The 13,989-nt window shown below is 41.8% G+C and overlaps 3 protein-coding genes across 4 annotated transcripts in view; 1 reads left to right on the forward strand and 2 right to left on the reverse strand.

The window, feature by feature from the left end:
- The window catches only part of LOC116699723 (pleckstrin homology domain-containing family J member 1), a 1,497-nt gene extending 968 nt beyond the window's left edge, over positions 1 to 529 (reverse strand). Inside the window, exons 1-2 of one of the 2 annotated variants that reach the window (XM_032532436.1) lie at positions 358 to 505; positions 124 to 238 (exon numbers count right to left, since the gene is read on the reverse strand). In XM_032532436.1, coding sequence (XP_032388327.1) covers positions 124 to 217 — 94 coding nt within the window. In that variant the 5' untranslated portion in view covers positions 218 to 238; positions 358 to 505. Of the gene's footprint in view, positions 1 to 123 lie in introns of both variants that reach the window. The other variant, XM_032532435.1, reaches the window with a different exon arrangement.
- Positions 530 to 2,584: 2,055 nt separating this feature from the next.
- Positions 2,585 to 6,713, forward strand: LOC116699547 (splicing factor 3A subunit 2). Its single transcript, XM_032532206.1, has 8 exons — positions 2,585 to 2,794; positions 3,550 to 3,841; positions 3,951 to 3,997; positions 4,367 to 4,476; positions 4,596 to 4,645; positions 5,832 to 5,972; positions 6,057 to 6,125; positions 6,235 to 6,713. The coding sequence occupies exons 2-8, from the start codon at positions 3,644 to 3,646 to the stop codon at positions 6,499 to 6,501; spliced, it is 882 nt and encodes a 293-aa protein (XP_032388097.1). The 5' UTR covers positions 2,585 to 2,794; positions 3,550 to 3,643; the 3' UTR covers positions 6,502 to 6,713.
- Positions 6,714 to 8,046: 1,333 nt separating this feature from the next.
- Positions 8,047 to 10,900, reverse strand: LOC116699709 (junctional sarcoplasmic reticulum protein 1). The gene is made up of 7 exons (XM_032532421.1): positions 10,787 to 10,900; positions 10,155 to 10,255; positions 9,224 to 9,252; positions 9,064 to 9,139; positions 8,840 to 8,974; positions 8,669 to 8,766; positions 8,047 to 8,567 (listed from the first exon to the last, which is right to left on the reverse strand). Exons 2-7 carry the CDS (start codon positions 10,246 to 10,248, stop codon positions 8,184 to 8,186), a joined length of 816 nt encoding a protein of 271 aa, XP_032388312.1. The 5' UTR covers positions 10,249 to 10,255; positions 10,787 to 10,900; the 3' UTR covers positions 8,047 to 8,183.
- Positions 10,901 to 13,989: the final 3,089 nt, after the last annotated feature.

Genomic DNA, 13,989 nt, shown 5'->3' on the forward strand with positions numbered 1-13,989 from the left:
AAGTACACGCTTAATGGTCCCATGAACAGTGCAAACCGGACATTTTCATTAATTTACCCCCCTCGAAACGGAAGTAGTTGTGATAAGAACTGAATTAGCTTAGTATGTAATGAAGCCTGTTACCGTCTCCTTTCTTGGGTCCTCGCATCCCCAGCTCGGCTGCCATCTCCGAGGGCTGGCGGCTCAGAGACACCAGCTCCTTCTCGTTGAAACGCATCACGTCCACTGACAGTAAAACACAGGTTCAACAGGATACTTTGGCTACGACCGAGCCATTCCCACCGACAACATCATAATAACGGCGCGAGGTAGCTAGCTAGCAATAGTACGTAATGTTAGTGACAGAGCTGTCTATGTCGTCGGTTAAACGTCGCCGTATCGTTATCTGGTGTTCTCGAAATATGACGTGTGTTTGCTCATTTCTACGGTCAAGCAAACACAGCCCAAACTGTAGCCTACTTCTCCTCCATGAAACACACACACACCCCTACCTTTCGGTTGGCAGGCAGTGACGCGCTTCTCTCGTAATACTACGGTATTCGCTGAGGGTCATACGTGGCCGGGTTGCCTTAGTGGGTAGAGCAGGCGCACATATACTCCGAGGTGAATGCCTCGACGCAGAGGTTCAGGGTTCGAATCCGGCCTGTGACTATTCCCTGCATTCTTCTTCTTCTTCTTCTTCTTATCCTTGTGGTTTTGAATGGCAGTTAGCAACCAGCTTTTTGGTGCATTACCGCCGCCATCTGGACTGGAGTGTGGACCAAGCGTTGAATCTACATTTCCTCAAATTCTCTTTAATAACCCAGTTATCTTCAAAATAAAAAATGAAAACAAATTTCACCAGAATTTCTTTGCAGTAAATCATGTAAATTCAATGTCATCTGGTTAATACCAAGTTGTGAAATCAATCGTTGTCTGGCTTGAAGGTATTTAGGACAATACATGATAACATGCTCTACGGTCTCCTGACTATTGCAATATTCACAAATACCATCAACATGCTTTTTCATTACAAATAAAGTTCCATTTAATCCGGTATGTCCTAGTCTCATTCTGGATACCACATCTTCGTCTTGCTTACTTCTGTAAGTATTCCTGTTCTTCCCCACTTTTTCTTGAATACTATGCAGGTGCTTCTAAGATTAGTCATTATCCCACAAAAACTGCCATTTTGAGGGTCAAACTAGGCAAACCAGCCTGTTCTTCTTCTTGTGTGGCTAGATGTAACTATGGCTTATTGCTGCCCTCCTCTGTTCTCTAATTGTTATTTACAATTTGTTTAATAATAATTGTGCATATGGTAATGGGAAAATTACATTTAACCAATGATTTTCATATTAATTATTCATAATAATATCTTCAATGCCTCTCAGAGTATTTGGTTCCTGTATCTGTCCTCAGTGTGATCTCTTTGTAGGGGACAACTGGATATGTTATGACTTTGCATTTTCCCACCAAGGATAGATGACGTGGAGCCTGACAGAAACAGTTGCCTAGAACGAGACCAGAGCCTATCCAATAGACAAGATGTCTTTTTTAGCTAAGATAGAATGACCGGTCAAGACACTTGGACACACGAGGGACAGATTCAGAAATACGTAAGAGCTCCAACTGTCTGCCTGAGGTCCACTGATTGTTATGTTTGAGATTAAACTGGTTTCCAAACAAGGGTTGGTTTTCCTCTGGGGGCACTGGATATAAAGAAGTGTATTACTGATTGTATTTACCAGAACTGTTGCCACTTTGTTACTCTGTACATTGCGAACGCTGTTCTCGTCATGTGATTGTTCTCTGCAGAAAACAATTAAACTCTTCCACCGAATATCTAAACTTTTAATCCAGTTTGCAGCCTGTCTTTATTTTGTTTCAACAAGGTCTCTTCTTCAACACAAATTCCTCCCTCGCTGAACAGAAACTTCCACAACAATATGTTTTTATATACTCCAATATTTTGCAGGTACTCCAATGCATTTTGCATTTTAAATGTATTTTTGGTTAGCAGCAGGAGTTTCAGGGATAGATCATTCAGAACATAAGCAGATTAAAGTGAAACTATCTGTATTGCTACATACCAAAAGGGTAAGTGAGAAATATTGTGTGAACAGACAATTTGATAGTGTTTCATATCATATCATCTTGTAAGGTTTGTGGGATAATGGAGCTGTAAGGGCTCACCTCAGTCCACAAACCCTTATGATTAGTGAATTAAAAAAAGAGGTGTTTAGACTCAGGTCTGTTTTCTTGATTCTTTAGGATCATAACAATGTAGAAGCTTTGTCACCTCTAATGTTTCCTTGCTTTCAGCAAGTTCTCTGTGGACAGTAATGTTACGTTCTGTTACAACAAACTAGACAATTGGACATCATTATGACATTGTTCAATTGTTTCTGGATAAGTGAGCCTAATGTCAGTAGGATTTTAAATCTCTCACCTCCTTCCCTCATGGATCCCCAGCCTATGATGTAGCACTCTGCATTCTTGAGGAAGCGGTGCACCGGTGATGGGAGGCAGACAGACTGGATGGTGTAAGACATGGGGGCCGGTACTGACATCTCCAACAGAGCCACGTCATAGTCCATGTTGGTGCCGTTGAAGGCTGGGTGGATGACGACCCTTTGGATGGGGATGACAACTGTCCAAATTCAATAAAGAGTGTCAAACCAGTCCAGACCAGTCCAGGAGGGGGCGGTAATGTACCTGAAGCCGCTTGCCAACTGCCCAAAGCCACAGAAGAAGCAACTTGGGCATGCGCACTCCAAATATACACGGGCATGATCCTAACGTTGTGGAGTCGGTGAGTGTTTTGAACGGTAGACACGCAATATCACTTCATGTATAGCTAATTAGCTATCGTTTGGTCGTGTAACTGACCTTCGTATGATCACACATACGTAGCTAGATGCGTTTTACTTCTAGTTTGATCATTCCGCTTGGTTTAAATCCATCAATTACTAGCTGGTAACACCGTTAGCTTAGCATTTAGCATGATAGCAATGCATTCGGTAGGTAACGATAGCGTTGCGTTATGCTAGCATAATGCAGCTAACTGGAGTTCGTGGAAATCATGAAATGGAATACTATTGTGTCACAGCGTCATAAAAACCTATCTTGACTGTGGTAAATTAGCTGAAGTAATTCACAAATATTTGGCTAAATAACTGTGCTGTTACCTTTTTGCTAGTTAAGCTAGTTGGACAACAATCCCCGTTAAGAGAAGTTAGCATAACGAACATTAGCCAAGAAGGGACTGAGGAGCCATTGTATTGTCTTTAAAACACAATATACAACCAAGACTAGTTATGATGTATTTGTTCTATTCTCTTGGGATAAAAGGGGCAAATACTTTACTTAATCTGCCATTCAAACTGTGTATGTGCACATTAAGACATGAACATATTATCTGAGCAATAATGTGTATTAATACAGTACAATCCAGTCAATATTCTCTCAGTGTTTACCTCAGTCCAGGAATGCATAGTACAATAATACCAGTGAATACTAATATTAATTTACATCCTTGACAACAGTGTGTGCTTTGTTTTTCCTCAGATAATCAGGAAGGATCCACTTTGAGTACCTGTCCAGGGTTAACTGGATAAACAGGTGTGGGTGTCTGCGTGATTGAACCCCTCACCTTGCAAAGATGGATTTCCAGCACCGAGCTGGAGGGAAGACGGGGAGCGGGGGGGTGGCGTCCGCCTCCGAGAGTAACCGTGATAGGCGAGAACGGTTACGTCAGCTGGCCCTGGAGACCATTGACATAAACAAAGACCCCTACTTTATGAAGAATCATTTAGGATCATACGAGTGCAAACTCTGCTTGACACTTCATAACAATGAGGTGAGGAGGCACATGATGCCACATTCCTAAGGTTATGTTATCTGAACTTGGTGTTAGTTCTTGTTATCCAAGTATCTTGTTTGACTAACTGCTCTCTTCTGCATCACAGGGCAGCTACTTGGCTCACACACAAGGAAAGAAACATCAGACCAATTTGTAAGTGCAATGTGCAAATTCTATCGGTTTTCTTCACCTTCCCATGATTGATAAACTAATCAAACCGAAAGATTATTTTTTGGGGCATTTTTATGCCTTAATTGTCAGGACAGCTGAATAAATAAAAGAGGGGAGAGAGGGGGGAATAACATGCTGAAAAGGGCCGCAGGTCGGAGTCAATCCTGGACCCACTGCATTGAGGAGTAAACCTCTATGGACACCCGCTCTACCAACTGAGCTATCCGGGCGCCCTTACATATACTTGACTTGTGTGTCAGCTATTTTATGGTTGCTGTGAATTGACAGAACAACCCACTGTGTCCACTGCAATGATTAACTGTTAAAAACTGTATATTTTGTTTGTTTCAGAGCGCGGAGAGCAGCCAAAGAGGCAAAAGAAGCTCCTGCTCAGCCAGCCCCGGCCAAAGTAAAAGTCGAGGTCAAGAAGTTTGTCAAAATTGGTCGACCGGGATACAAAGGTGAGCTGGCTGCGTGGTTATGAATTGGTGTAGTCGTTACTAAGTTTATGCTGATTGTGGTTTCACTGCAGATATATTGCATTTCGATATATGGTCCATTTCTTTCTCTTCTTTTATAGTAACCAAACAGAGGGACCCAGAGACCGGACAGCAGTCCTTACTCTTCCAGGTTAGTGTGTTTGGTGAACACAGTAAAATCAGTTGATTTGAAGTTTTTGTTATTTATTGTTTTGTGAAGATTCTTAAACAAAGCAAATTAACATTAAAGCTCCTTTAGGATAGATGCTGGCTTTTGAGTGTGGACTAGTCCTACCCCTTTCACAGATGTTGTCCAGTTCCTCAATCCCTATTCTCCCAAGGCTGGCTATATACTGGACTTCCAAGAACCTCACCTTTTCTCAGACTTAAATCACTGTCTAATACATCAGTCCATTAATCAAGGACTCTAATAAGAAGTACTTCTGCTTTTATTAAAGAGCAATTGTACATATATACAAAAGAGAAAATAAGACTGTTCTCTTAAAATGAACAACTAACCCAATCAGCTAATGTAATGCGAGACTGGATGCTTTCTGCTGAAATTCTGAAGCATTAAAATTGTGCTATTGTGGTAGAATAGTTGGGTTTTACAATAGACATACTGTGTAGAATTTTCTTGGCCTCTCGGCCTATTTCTCTCTTCCTCCATTTTGCAATTGGCGTCGTCTTTGCGTTGCCTAGGCTGGCTTTCACCAGACCAAGCTCAATCTTTTAAGACTGAACAATAGTCTGGGGAGTCAGTATTTTTTTACTGCACAGTAGAGAAATCAAACCAACAATCCGGGTGACGTATCGCATCAACGGGTTGCCGCGCTTCGGCGGCCCCCATGTTGAAAGTAAATGAAAAGCTGCTGTGTTAAACCTGCCAATAGTGTTCCAGGTGGATAAGCCAGTTTGTGATTGGACCCCGCAGATTTGTAGCGGAAACAGGATCAAAAAATGTACTGGTTTCCAGCTTGAGCTGCAGGATGAAATTGGTACTCATTAATGGCATCTCTTCATAGTGGAGGAGCTTGCAAGCTTGTGGTTCACAGCAGAGCAGATGTTAAGTTTGGCTTTTTGTTCTACACAGTTTGTGTCAGACATAACCAAACCAAAGTTGACACAAACTTGACAAATGTCATCCAGCTGGCCAACTGAAGTAAGCGGCTAAATACTGAAATAATCCCAGAAACAAAGCACCATCCCACGTTTCAACCAACAGAATTGCCTACGGCAGCAGTAATGACTAAATATGGTTGGTTTTAGTCGTCGTGGTTTGACCGTAAAGGTCAAATCTATAACTATCTGTTTTTTTTAAAATCTCTGTTCATCAGATTGACTACCCAGAGATCGCTGAAGGAATTGGGCCCAGGCATCGTTTCATGTCTGCCTACGAACAGCGCATCGAGCCCCCCGATCGGCGCTGGCAGTACCTGCTTCTGGCTGCTGAACCATATGAAACTATTGCCTTTAAGGTGAGTGGAAGCTGCACTTCTACTATGATTTTATAATATTTTTCTCCTGACTGTGATATAACATCAACATATTTGCTCATTTAGGTCCCGAGTAGAGAAATTGATAAAGCAGAAAACCGCTTCTGGACCCACTGGAACAGAGAAACTAAACAGGTACTGATGAGCTGATTAACATTTGTTACCACGAAGCCAGCCTGGGTATTTTATCAGGAAAGTGGAAGTATTCGGTCAAACCACTCTTTCATGTTGTTTTTCCTCCTAGTTCTTCCTACAGTTCCACTTCAAAATGGAGAAGGCTGTTCCCCAGTCCAGCGGACCCCCACCTCCTGCAGGTGTGAAGCGCCCTCCTCCTCTCATGAGTGGAGTTGGACCTCGCCCACCAAATGAATCTATGCACCCTCCCCCGCCAGGTGGGATGCCCCCTCTCCCACCTGGAGCTCCGGGTAACCCCCATATGCCCCGTCAGATGCCCATGCCCCCCATGCCAATGAGGCCACCTCCTCCTGATGGTCTTATGTCTAATAACTGATCCCTATTAGCGTATCATGATTGCTTCCTTTCATGGTGTTTTCAATAATGTTTAAAGTCTACATTTAGTAACTCTTTATACATTTGTTTGACAGCCCTTATGACCACACTGTTTTGTATAAATGCCTAATTTCGGGATATGGAGCTATGATTGAAAATGGCTCATCTTTTAAGATTCTGTTTTTGTAATTAAATTCCGTGGAGAAAAAAACATTTGCCTTTTAAAGTCTGGGTTTTTACAAAGACCTCAAACGCAGAAAGATGAATTGATGTATCTGGGATTGTGTGAATGGGTCACAGCAGAAAAGAGGACCTTTTACCTGGGCTCTCTGAAGCAGCTCTCAGATGTCATAACAACTTGTGGGTCAAATTTATATCTTGATAATATCAATCTTTTGTTGGCCATCTTCAGTACCTACCAGCTACATACTATTGACCGTTGACTGAGTTGACATGATTGATAATCAGTTTATTAAAGCTGTTCAAATGATCACATGGATATTTTAAAGGTCCCATGGCATGAAAAGTTCACTTTATGACTAAGGTCTATATAAAAGAGACTTCAGATGCAGTATTAGGGACCACTAAGGTCTATATAAAAGAGACTTCAGATACAGTATTAGGGGACCACTAAGGTCTATATAAAAGAGACTTCAGATACAGTATTAGGGGACCACTAAGGTCTATATAAAAGAGACTTCAGATACAGTATTAGGGACCACTAAGGTCTACATAAAAGAGACTTCAGATACAGTATTAGGGACCACTAAGGTCTATATAAAAGAGACTCAGATACAGTATTAGGGACCACTAGGTCTATATAAAAGAGACTTCAGATACAGTATTAGACCACTAAGGTCTTATAAAAAGACTTCAGATACAGTATTAGGGACCACTAAGTCTATATAAAAGATACTTCAGATACAGTATTAGGGACCACTAAGGTCAATAAAGAGACTTCAGATACAGTATTAGGGACCCTAAGGTCTAATAAAGAGACTTCAGATACAGTATTAGGGACCACTAAGGTCTATATAAAAGAGACTCAGATACAGTATTAGGGACCACTAAGGTCTATATAAAAGAGACTTCAGATACAGTATGGGGACCACTAAGGTCTATATAAAAGAGACTTCAGATACAGTATTAGGGGACCACTAAGGTCTATATAAAAGGACTTCAGATACAGTATTAGGGACCACTAAGGTCTATATAAAGAGACTTCAGATACAGTATTGGGACACTAAGGTCATATAAAAAGGACTTCAGATACAGTATTAGGGACCACTAAGGTCTATATAAAGAGACTTCAGATACAGTATTAGGGACCACTAAGGTCTATATAACGAGACTTCAGATACAGTATTAGGGGACCACTAAGGTCTCTATAAAAGCATCCAAAGAGCACCGTGTCATGGGACCTTTATATAATGCAGTACCTGTAAGTCTTTACAGGTAATTTAAAGCAAATCTGTCTAGCAAACCAACAATATCTGTAACACATTGAGGTCATTTAACTGAAAGCACACATTATTTTTCATCCTTATGGTATTTGAAAGATTTGCTAGAAAAAAAATCTTTCATTAAGTTTATATTTCCTCCTTTAATAAATGTTATCAAATCTATTCAGGTGAAACTTGTTAAGAAAATGCCATGGCCACTGCCACTGAAGGAAGAATGAACTCATCCCTTTTGAGTCTTTTTCTTCTCTTTCTTTTCCTCCAGCTTTTTATTCTTCTCTGGCTGGTCCTCTATTTCTTCATCCTCATCTTCCTCATCTGCTGCTTCTTTAGGTTCCTCCTTCATATTTCTTTCTTTCTTGTCTTTGATTTCTTCGTCCCTGGCTTTCCTGGCCCTCCTATCCTTTATTTTCCCTTGTTTTGGTTTCAAGAGTTTTTTGTCTGGCAGTGGCTTGTTTCTGAGACCTCTGTGTGCTCGTGCTGTCGCTCCCCTCTTTGGCTTCCCTCTTTTAACTTTTCCATCGTCGTCATCATCATCGTCCTCATCCTCTTCATCATCCAGGTCTGGCAGCCACCAAAGCATGGCCTCCCAAAGAGTTGTCTCGGGCTAGAACGGGGATGACACATGAAGGATTTGACACAAAACAAACAGCTGGACGATAAAAAAATTGAAAAAGGTGAATCCAAGTTACTTGTGGATGTCTCTACCTGTGGTGGTTGTCCCCTGTGTCGTACTATGCCTGACCGTCTCACTGTCAGTTCAACTTCCTCATCCTCCTCTACTCTCCCCTGACCACGCAGTCCTTCTGTTAAAAAAAAGACCACTCAGTCATAGCAGGCATGTCATTTTACAACTGGTGCAACTTTTGATTTACTTGCCATGAAGTCTGTGAAACCCCGAGGTGAGAACAAGGATGGTAATGGCCACAAACAGACAGCGGTTGAGGGTGACGTTCTCCCACGGTCTGTCAACCTGGTTCAGGTTTTGGATGGACACAGCTTTTTGCAAGGATGCTGAAGGAAATGCAAGACAGAGGAGGGGACACCTTTCATTGTAATCCAGTGAAAGCAGACAGGAGTTGAGAAAGACGATAATGACTCACTTGTTCTGGTGAAGCTGGGTTCCGTGGGTAAAATCTTGGGTTCTGCTCTCGGTTGCTGGGAAAATGGAGGCATTTCCTGTCGGAGGACAACATGTGGCTTATAGGCAAAAGATTTATTAGGGATGTGAAGATGGTAAAAATGTTGGTTTTTCCAACTAACCTCTCTGACTTTCCTTGTCACGTACATTTCTGAAACAGACAGATGGAGATTTGCTGAGGGATGATATCACAAATCTCACAAACCACAAACAACCATTCCCTCAATCTGGAATGTATTTATCCACATTCATCTGATGCATATTCATACATTATTGTTGGCTGACACTTGCTGCATTTTATTACCCTCTAAATTAGGTACAATGACAAGTCTGCTCTGCCCAAGTTTTTCATTACAATCCCTATTTTCCCTTATTGCTATGAAATGTTCCCTTTATCAAAATTAGGCCCTTTGTTTTCTCGCACTATGTCCCCTCAAGGATTTCTTGCCAAATCAGGCCCTGTGTGTCCCTCAGTCCTATGATCCCTCATTTCTTTTAAATTTCCCCAACATCAAAATTACCCCTGTGTTCCCTCAACCCGCCGGTCATATTTGATGTTTTGGATATTGGACATTGTATCCATTGCTGCAGTAATACTGATCATCTTGTTTTAGGGGTTAGGGCTGAGGTAGTCTTGCATTTCCAGACCTATTTCCACAGCGCTAGGGCTGAGGAAACATGGGGTGTAGAAAAGTCGGGAGACCAAAGTCCTTAGGACTCATTTCTGGAGACTTTAAAAGACTAGACAATTATCTCAGTCTGGACCAAAGTGCTGGCGATTTCTGACTAGATTATAGACTCTAGAGAGCTCTGCTTCACAAGTACTTTGTGTTTCTTTGGAGAGAGTGAGGCTGATTACACCCACCATCCATTCAGCACGTCTGAGCTGCATTGTGAGGGTGTTACCTTTGACCGGGAGTCACATTTCAGTCGCTCCCTGTGCTGCTGCTCCCAAGTATTTATAGAGTTGTACAATATATGCACAATGGATGAAGGCTTTTATGCACAGGCATTACAGATTCTGTGCGCGTGTGGGTGTTTGTGTGTCGCCACCTGGTCTGCAGATCTGTCGAGCAGGCTTAAGTGGAGGAGGATCTGCTCTTGGTGGCCCTAACTCCTCTTCAAATGTGTCATAGCTTTCTTCCATACCTTCCCTGAGAGACAGAGAGGGAAGAAGATGGATGTGGCTAAGTTTGTTGAAAAAAATGATTCAGCAGATTTAGACGTGTGTATTACACAAAGCTTTGCATATGAATCTGGCTAGTTCAGACTGTTGGTATTTTTAAAAGTTTTCTGGCCTGCTTTTCCCTTCCAGAAACAAGATGATTCAAAGGATCACAATGTCTTTACAGCTGTTCTTATTAGTATTCGTGATGATTTAAGTAAAAGGCCAACTTCTCTAGTTTGTGAATAAAATTGAAGCCGTTTCTTGACCTTCACATTTACACATGAATGCTGTGAGGCCCTGATGTCTGACATGACATTTCTACACAGACATTGAGCTAATGTCCTAGCTGCCCTATAAATAGATGAAGCAAAGCCACTGGAGAGACAGACGGATACACACTGCCTACAAATACACAAAAAATAAAGGGCTGATGTTGCCATTATACCCCCAGGCTGGCTTGTCCCCCGCGATGAAGCCTAACCTTTGAACCTGATTGAAGTCAACCTGATTGACTTACCTGCCTGGACATTGGGGGTCCCCCTGGGCAGCGTCTGGGAACCTTTTGTCACAGATTCTGTTGTTCCCCTGCAGAGATGGCAGCGGAGTCACGCTCTGAACTCTGACAGCCAAGCACAGGTGGCAGAGAATGAAAAAACAAAAAAGAATTGAATGTCAGTCACACGTGTTGACCGAGGGAGGGTGACATTAACATGTGCCACACAGTTTAAAATCCCAAGAGAGGAATGAGATGGAAAGAAAAGGCCCACACCTTACACCAGGTTTTGGAATAATCATATAAAAATGTTCATCTTATCTGGTATCAGTCCCATAGATTTTGAGCAACTAGGAAAGCCCCCCTATAAGTTTTTTTTTTACTTATAGATAGAAAGAACAAATGGAGTTTTTCATAGTTAAGATATTATTTTAAAATGCTTTCACAGTTTTGGTATGAAAATGTAGATATTATAAAGAACACTTTTACTAATCTCACCAGCAGAGAGTGCCACTGTACTTGAAAGACGTTTCTGTGCTGCTTCACACATGAAGTCTGTAGTCTGTCACACAGATGTACTGAAAGGCTGACATCTCCTTTTTATGAGCTAACCATCACATGCACCTTCTACATCAAACACGTTTTGGCAGGCATGCCCATTTTGTTAATCAAATTACAACCGTTATGTTGCCTTAGTGCAATCCTACCAACAGAATATGACAAGTGGTCCTTCTCATACTGTTTGTGTGTGTGTGTGTGTGTGTGTGTGTGTGTGTGTGGCAGTGTAAGCAGATGTGAAGATGATTGGGTTTCATCAGGGTGAGGTGGTTGCAGGCCACCTTTATGTGGGAGGGGAGGTGTTGGTAAACAGACTTGTGGACGGGTTGCACAAGCAATGTCGATGACTCATACCTTTGCTGATTCTCTGCCCAATTCCAGCTGAATCACACATTGCTGTACACATCAGCAATCATTTTGTAGTGGACATAAGCTCTGTAACCCTTTGCCGTGGGTAGACTGACCAAGAGAAGGCCGAGATCTCAAATAGTGCACCCAGCGCTAAATCAAATGACGTAATGTCCAAAAACTGACACAACCAATCTCTTTCAACTGTGGTGCTTTTTTAAATTGGTCCAGAATGAATATCTCAATGCTCTTGGGGGGAATTGTTTGGTCTCTGTAAACTATAGAGTGTGGTCTAGAGCCTACTCTATCTGTAAAGTGTCCTGAGATGACTCCTGTCATGATATGACACTATACATTTATTGGAACTGATTGATTGCCATGAGATTTGGTTGATGTTTCCCTCAGGATGTTTGTTACTACTGCTGAGTACTACAAAGTTTACAATACGTTATGCATGATGTGATGTATAGGCTCTCCTATTACAGTTTACAGAACACACACTGACTATTGCAGTGGCATCATGTCTTCATTTAGTGTTATTCTTGCTTATAATGAGCTTGTCTGCAGACTTAATGACACGCTGTCACCCCCCTGATCTGTCACTGCTGAAGTCCCAAGGATGCGGCCCCCATCTCTATAATCAATTAGCTCCTCCAATTTGAAACTGAGCCTTTAGATTTTGTTCTTAATGTCAATTAGTAATCTGAGCTCTTTCTATTTTATTCTCAGCAGAGGTAAAAAGGTGAAACTCTGCTCTCTGAAAATCTTAAAGCATCTACAAGGAACTTTCATTTTACTATTATATAAAACTATTACTATTACTTCTTTTTGCAGGATGCATAGCCATAAGGTAATGTAAATAACTGTAAAATGACAATGGTGGAATACCTAGGATGAAGAGGGCCAATTCAGGATTGGTTTAAATCCTTTCAAATCCTGCAACAATCTCCATCTGTTGAATCTGTTGACATGTGTTTCCACCTGTGTTCAATCACTGTCCCTTTTAGCTTGGGTACAAACCCGTATCTCATTCACTGGTACTGATCCGTCCTCGCTAACAGGCAACAGCTGGTCAGGGTCAATAACACCTATTCCCCCAGGGTCGCATCCAGCTGCGCTGCCCCACAAGGATGTGTAAGCTCCCCTCTGCTCTTCACACTCTATACCAATGTCTGTGTTACCCGTGCACCCAAACACCATGTCATCAAATTTTCTGATGATACTGCAGTGGTAGCTCTGATGAAGGAGGGGGAGGGGGCTGACCTCTATGTGGAAACAGTGAATAATCTGGTTGGTAAAATGGTGTGATTCAAATGCCCTCATCCTCAATTAGAGATTATCTTCGATTATGAGTGCCACATCACACCAATAACCATTTGATGGCTCCTGGGACTCCAAATTTACTAAAGACCACGTATTGCATATAGTCAGACTGGCTGACAAAACCCGACTGGACTCTTCCTATGGGTTGTATGGGAAATTCCAACTCCTGCCCTCCGGGAGGCGCTATAGGGTACCTGACTGCAGAAAGAACAAAATTAAACACTTATTTGTTCCTCTATAAATGTCAAGGGGGTGAGCCTCTCCTCTCTTAAGCGTAACTCCTATGGCGCCATTTTGATGCTAGTAAGCCCTCACCGGCCATTGACTCCCATTCATTTTGGCACCACTTTGACAGTGAATTACTTTACATTTGAAGTGTTTGAAGACTCTATTTGTCCGTTGTTTATTTCTAAAGAAACATGACAATGTATAAACGGCTCCATTACCTTGTAGCTCACATTCTGGCTCCGTAGCAGCCATTTTTATAAAAATAGGCTAACGATTGTGTCATTTACGCAATTTACTGTCACACAGTAAAGAAATCACCGTGTAGTACAGGGTAAGCTCGCAGATAGTTTGTACTTCCATTACATGTTTAAGTTTAATTACTAATGTTTACTAGCATTTTGGTTAGCAATAATTAGCCTGTGCCTATGTTATCTCCTTACATATACCTACCTCTCAGTCTCCGCTGATTGGGAATGATTGAGATTTCTCTTGCACAGCTACCAGAAGACTTACAACTTTCAGACAGGTTGCTCACGTCACATCTACGTTGTTAAGCTCAGTTGGAGGCTGCGCAGTAACGCTCAGCCATCACCGGGAAAGAGCTTCTAATAGACTTCACTGGTCTCCGTCCAGAACAACGGGATCTGTTGGTCCATTTCTTTAACTGTCTATGATAAATATCTCTGCTGAATTAACACAGGAGGGCAAAGAAGTGATAGTTCCCATCCATCCATCCATCAATCTATCTATCTATCTATCTATCTATCTAT

The sequence above is a fragment of the Etheostoma spectabile genome, chromosome 12, assembly GCF_008692095.1.
Source record: "Etheostoma spectabile isolate EspeVRDwgs_2016 chromosome 12, UIUC_Espe_1.0, whole genome shotgun sequence".
Classification (NCBI taxonomy): Eukaryota; Metazoa; Chordata; class Actinopteri; order Perciformes; family Percidae; genus Etheostoma; species Etheostoma spectabile.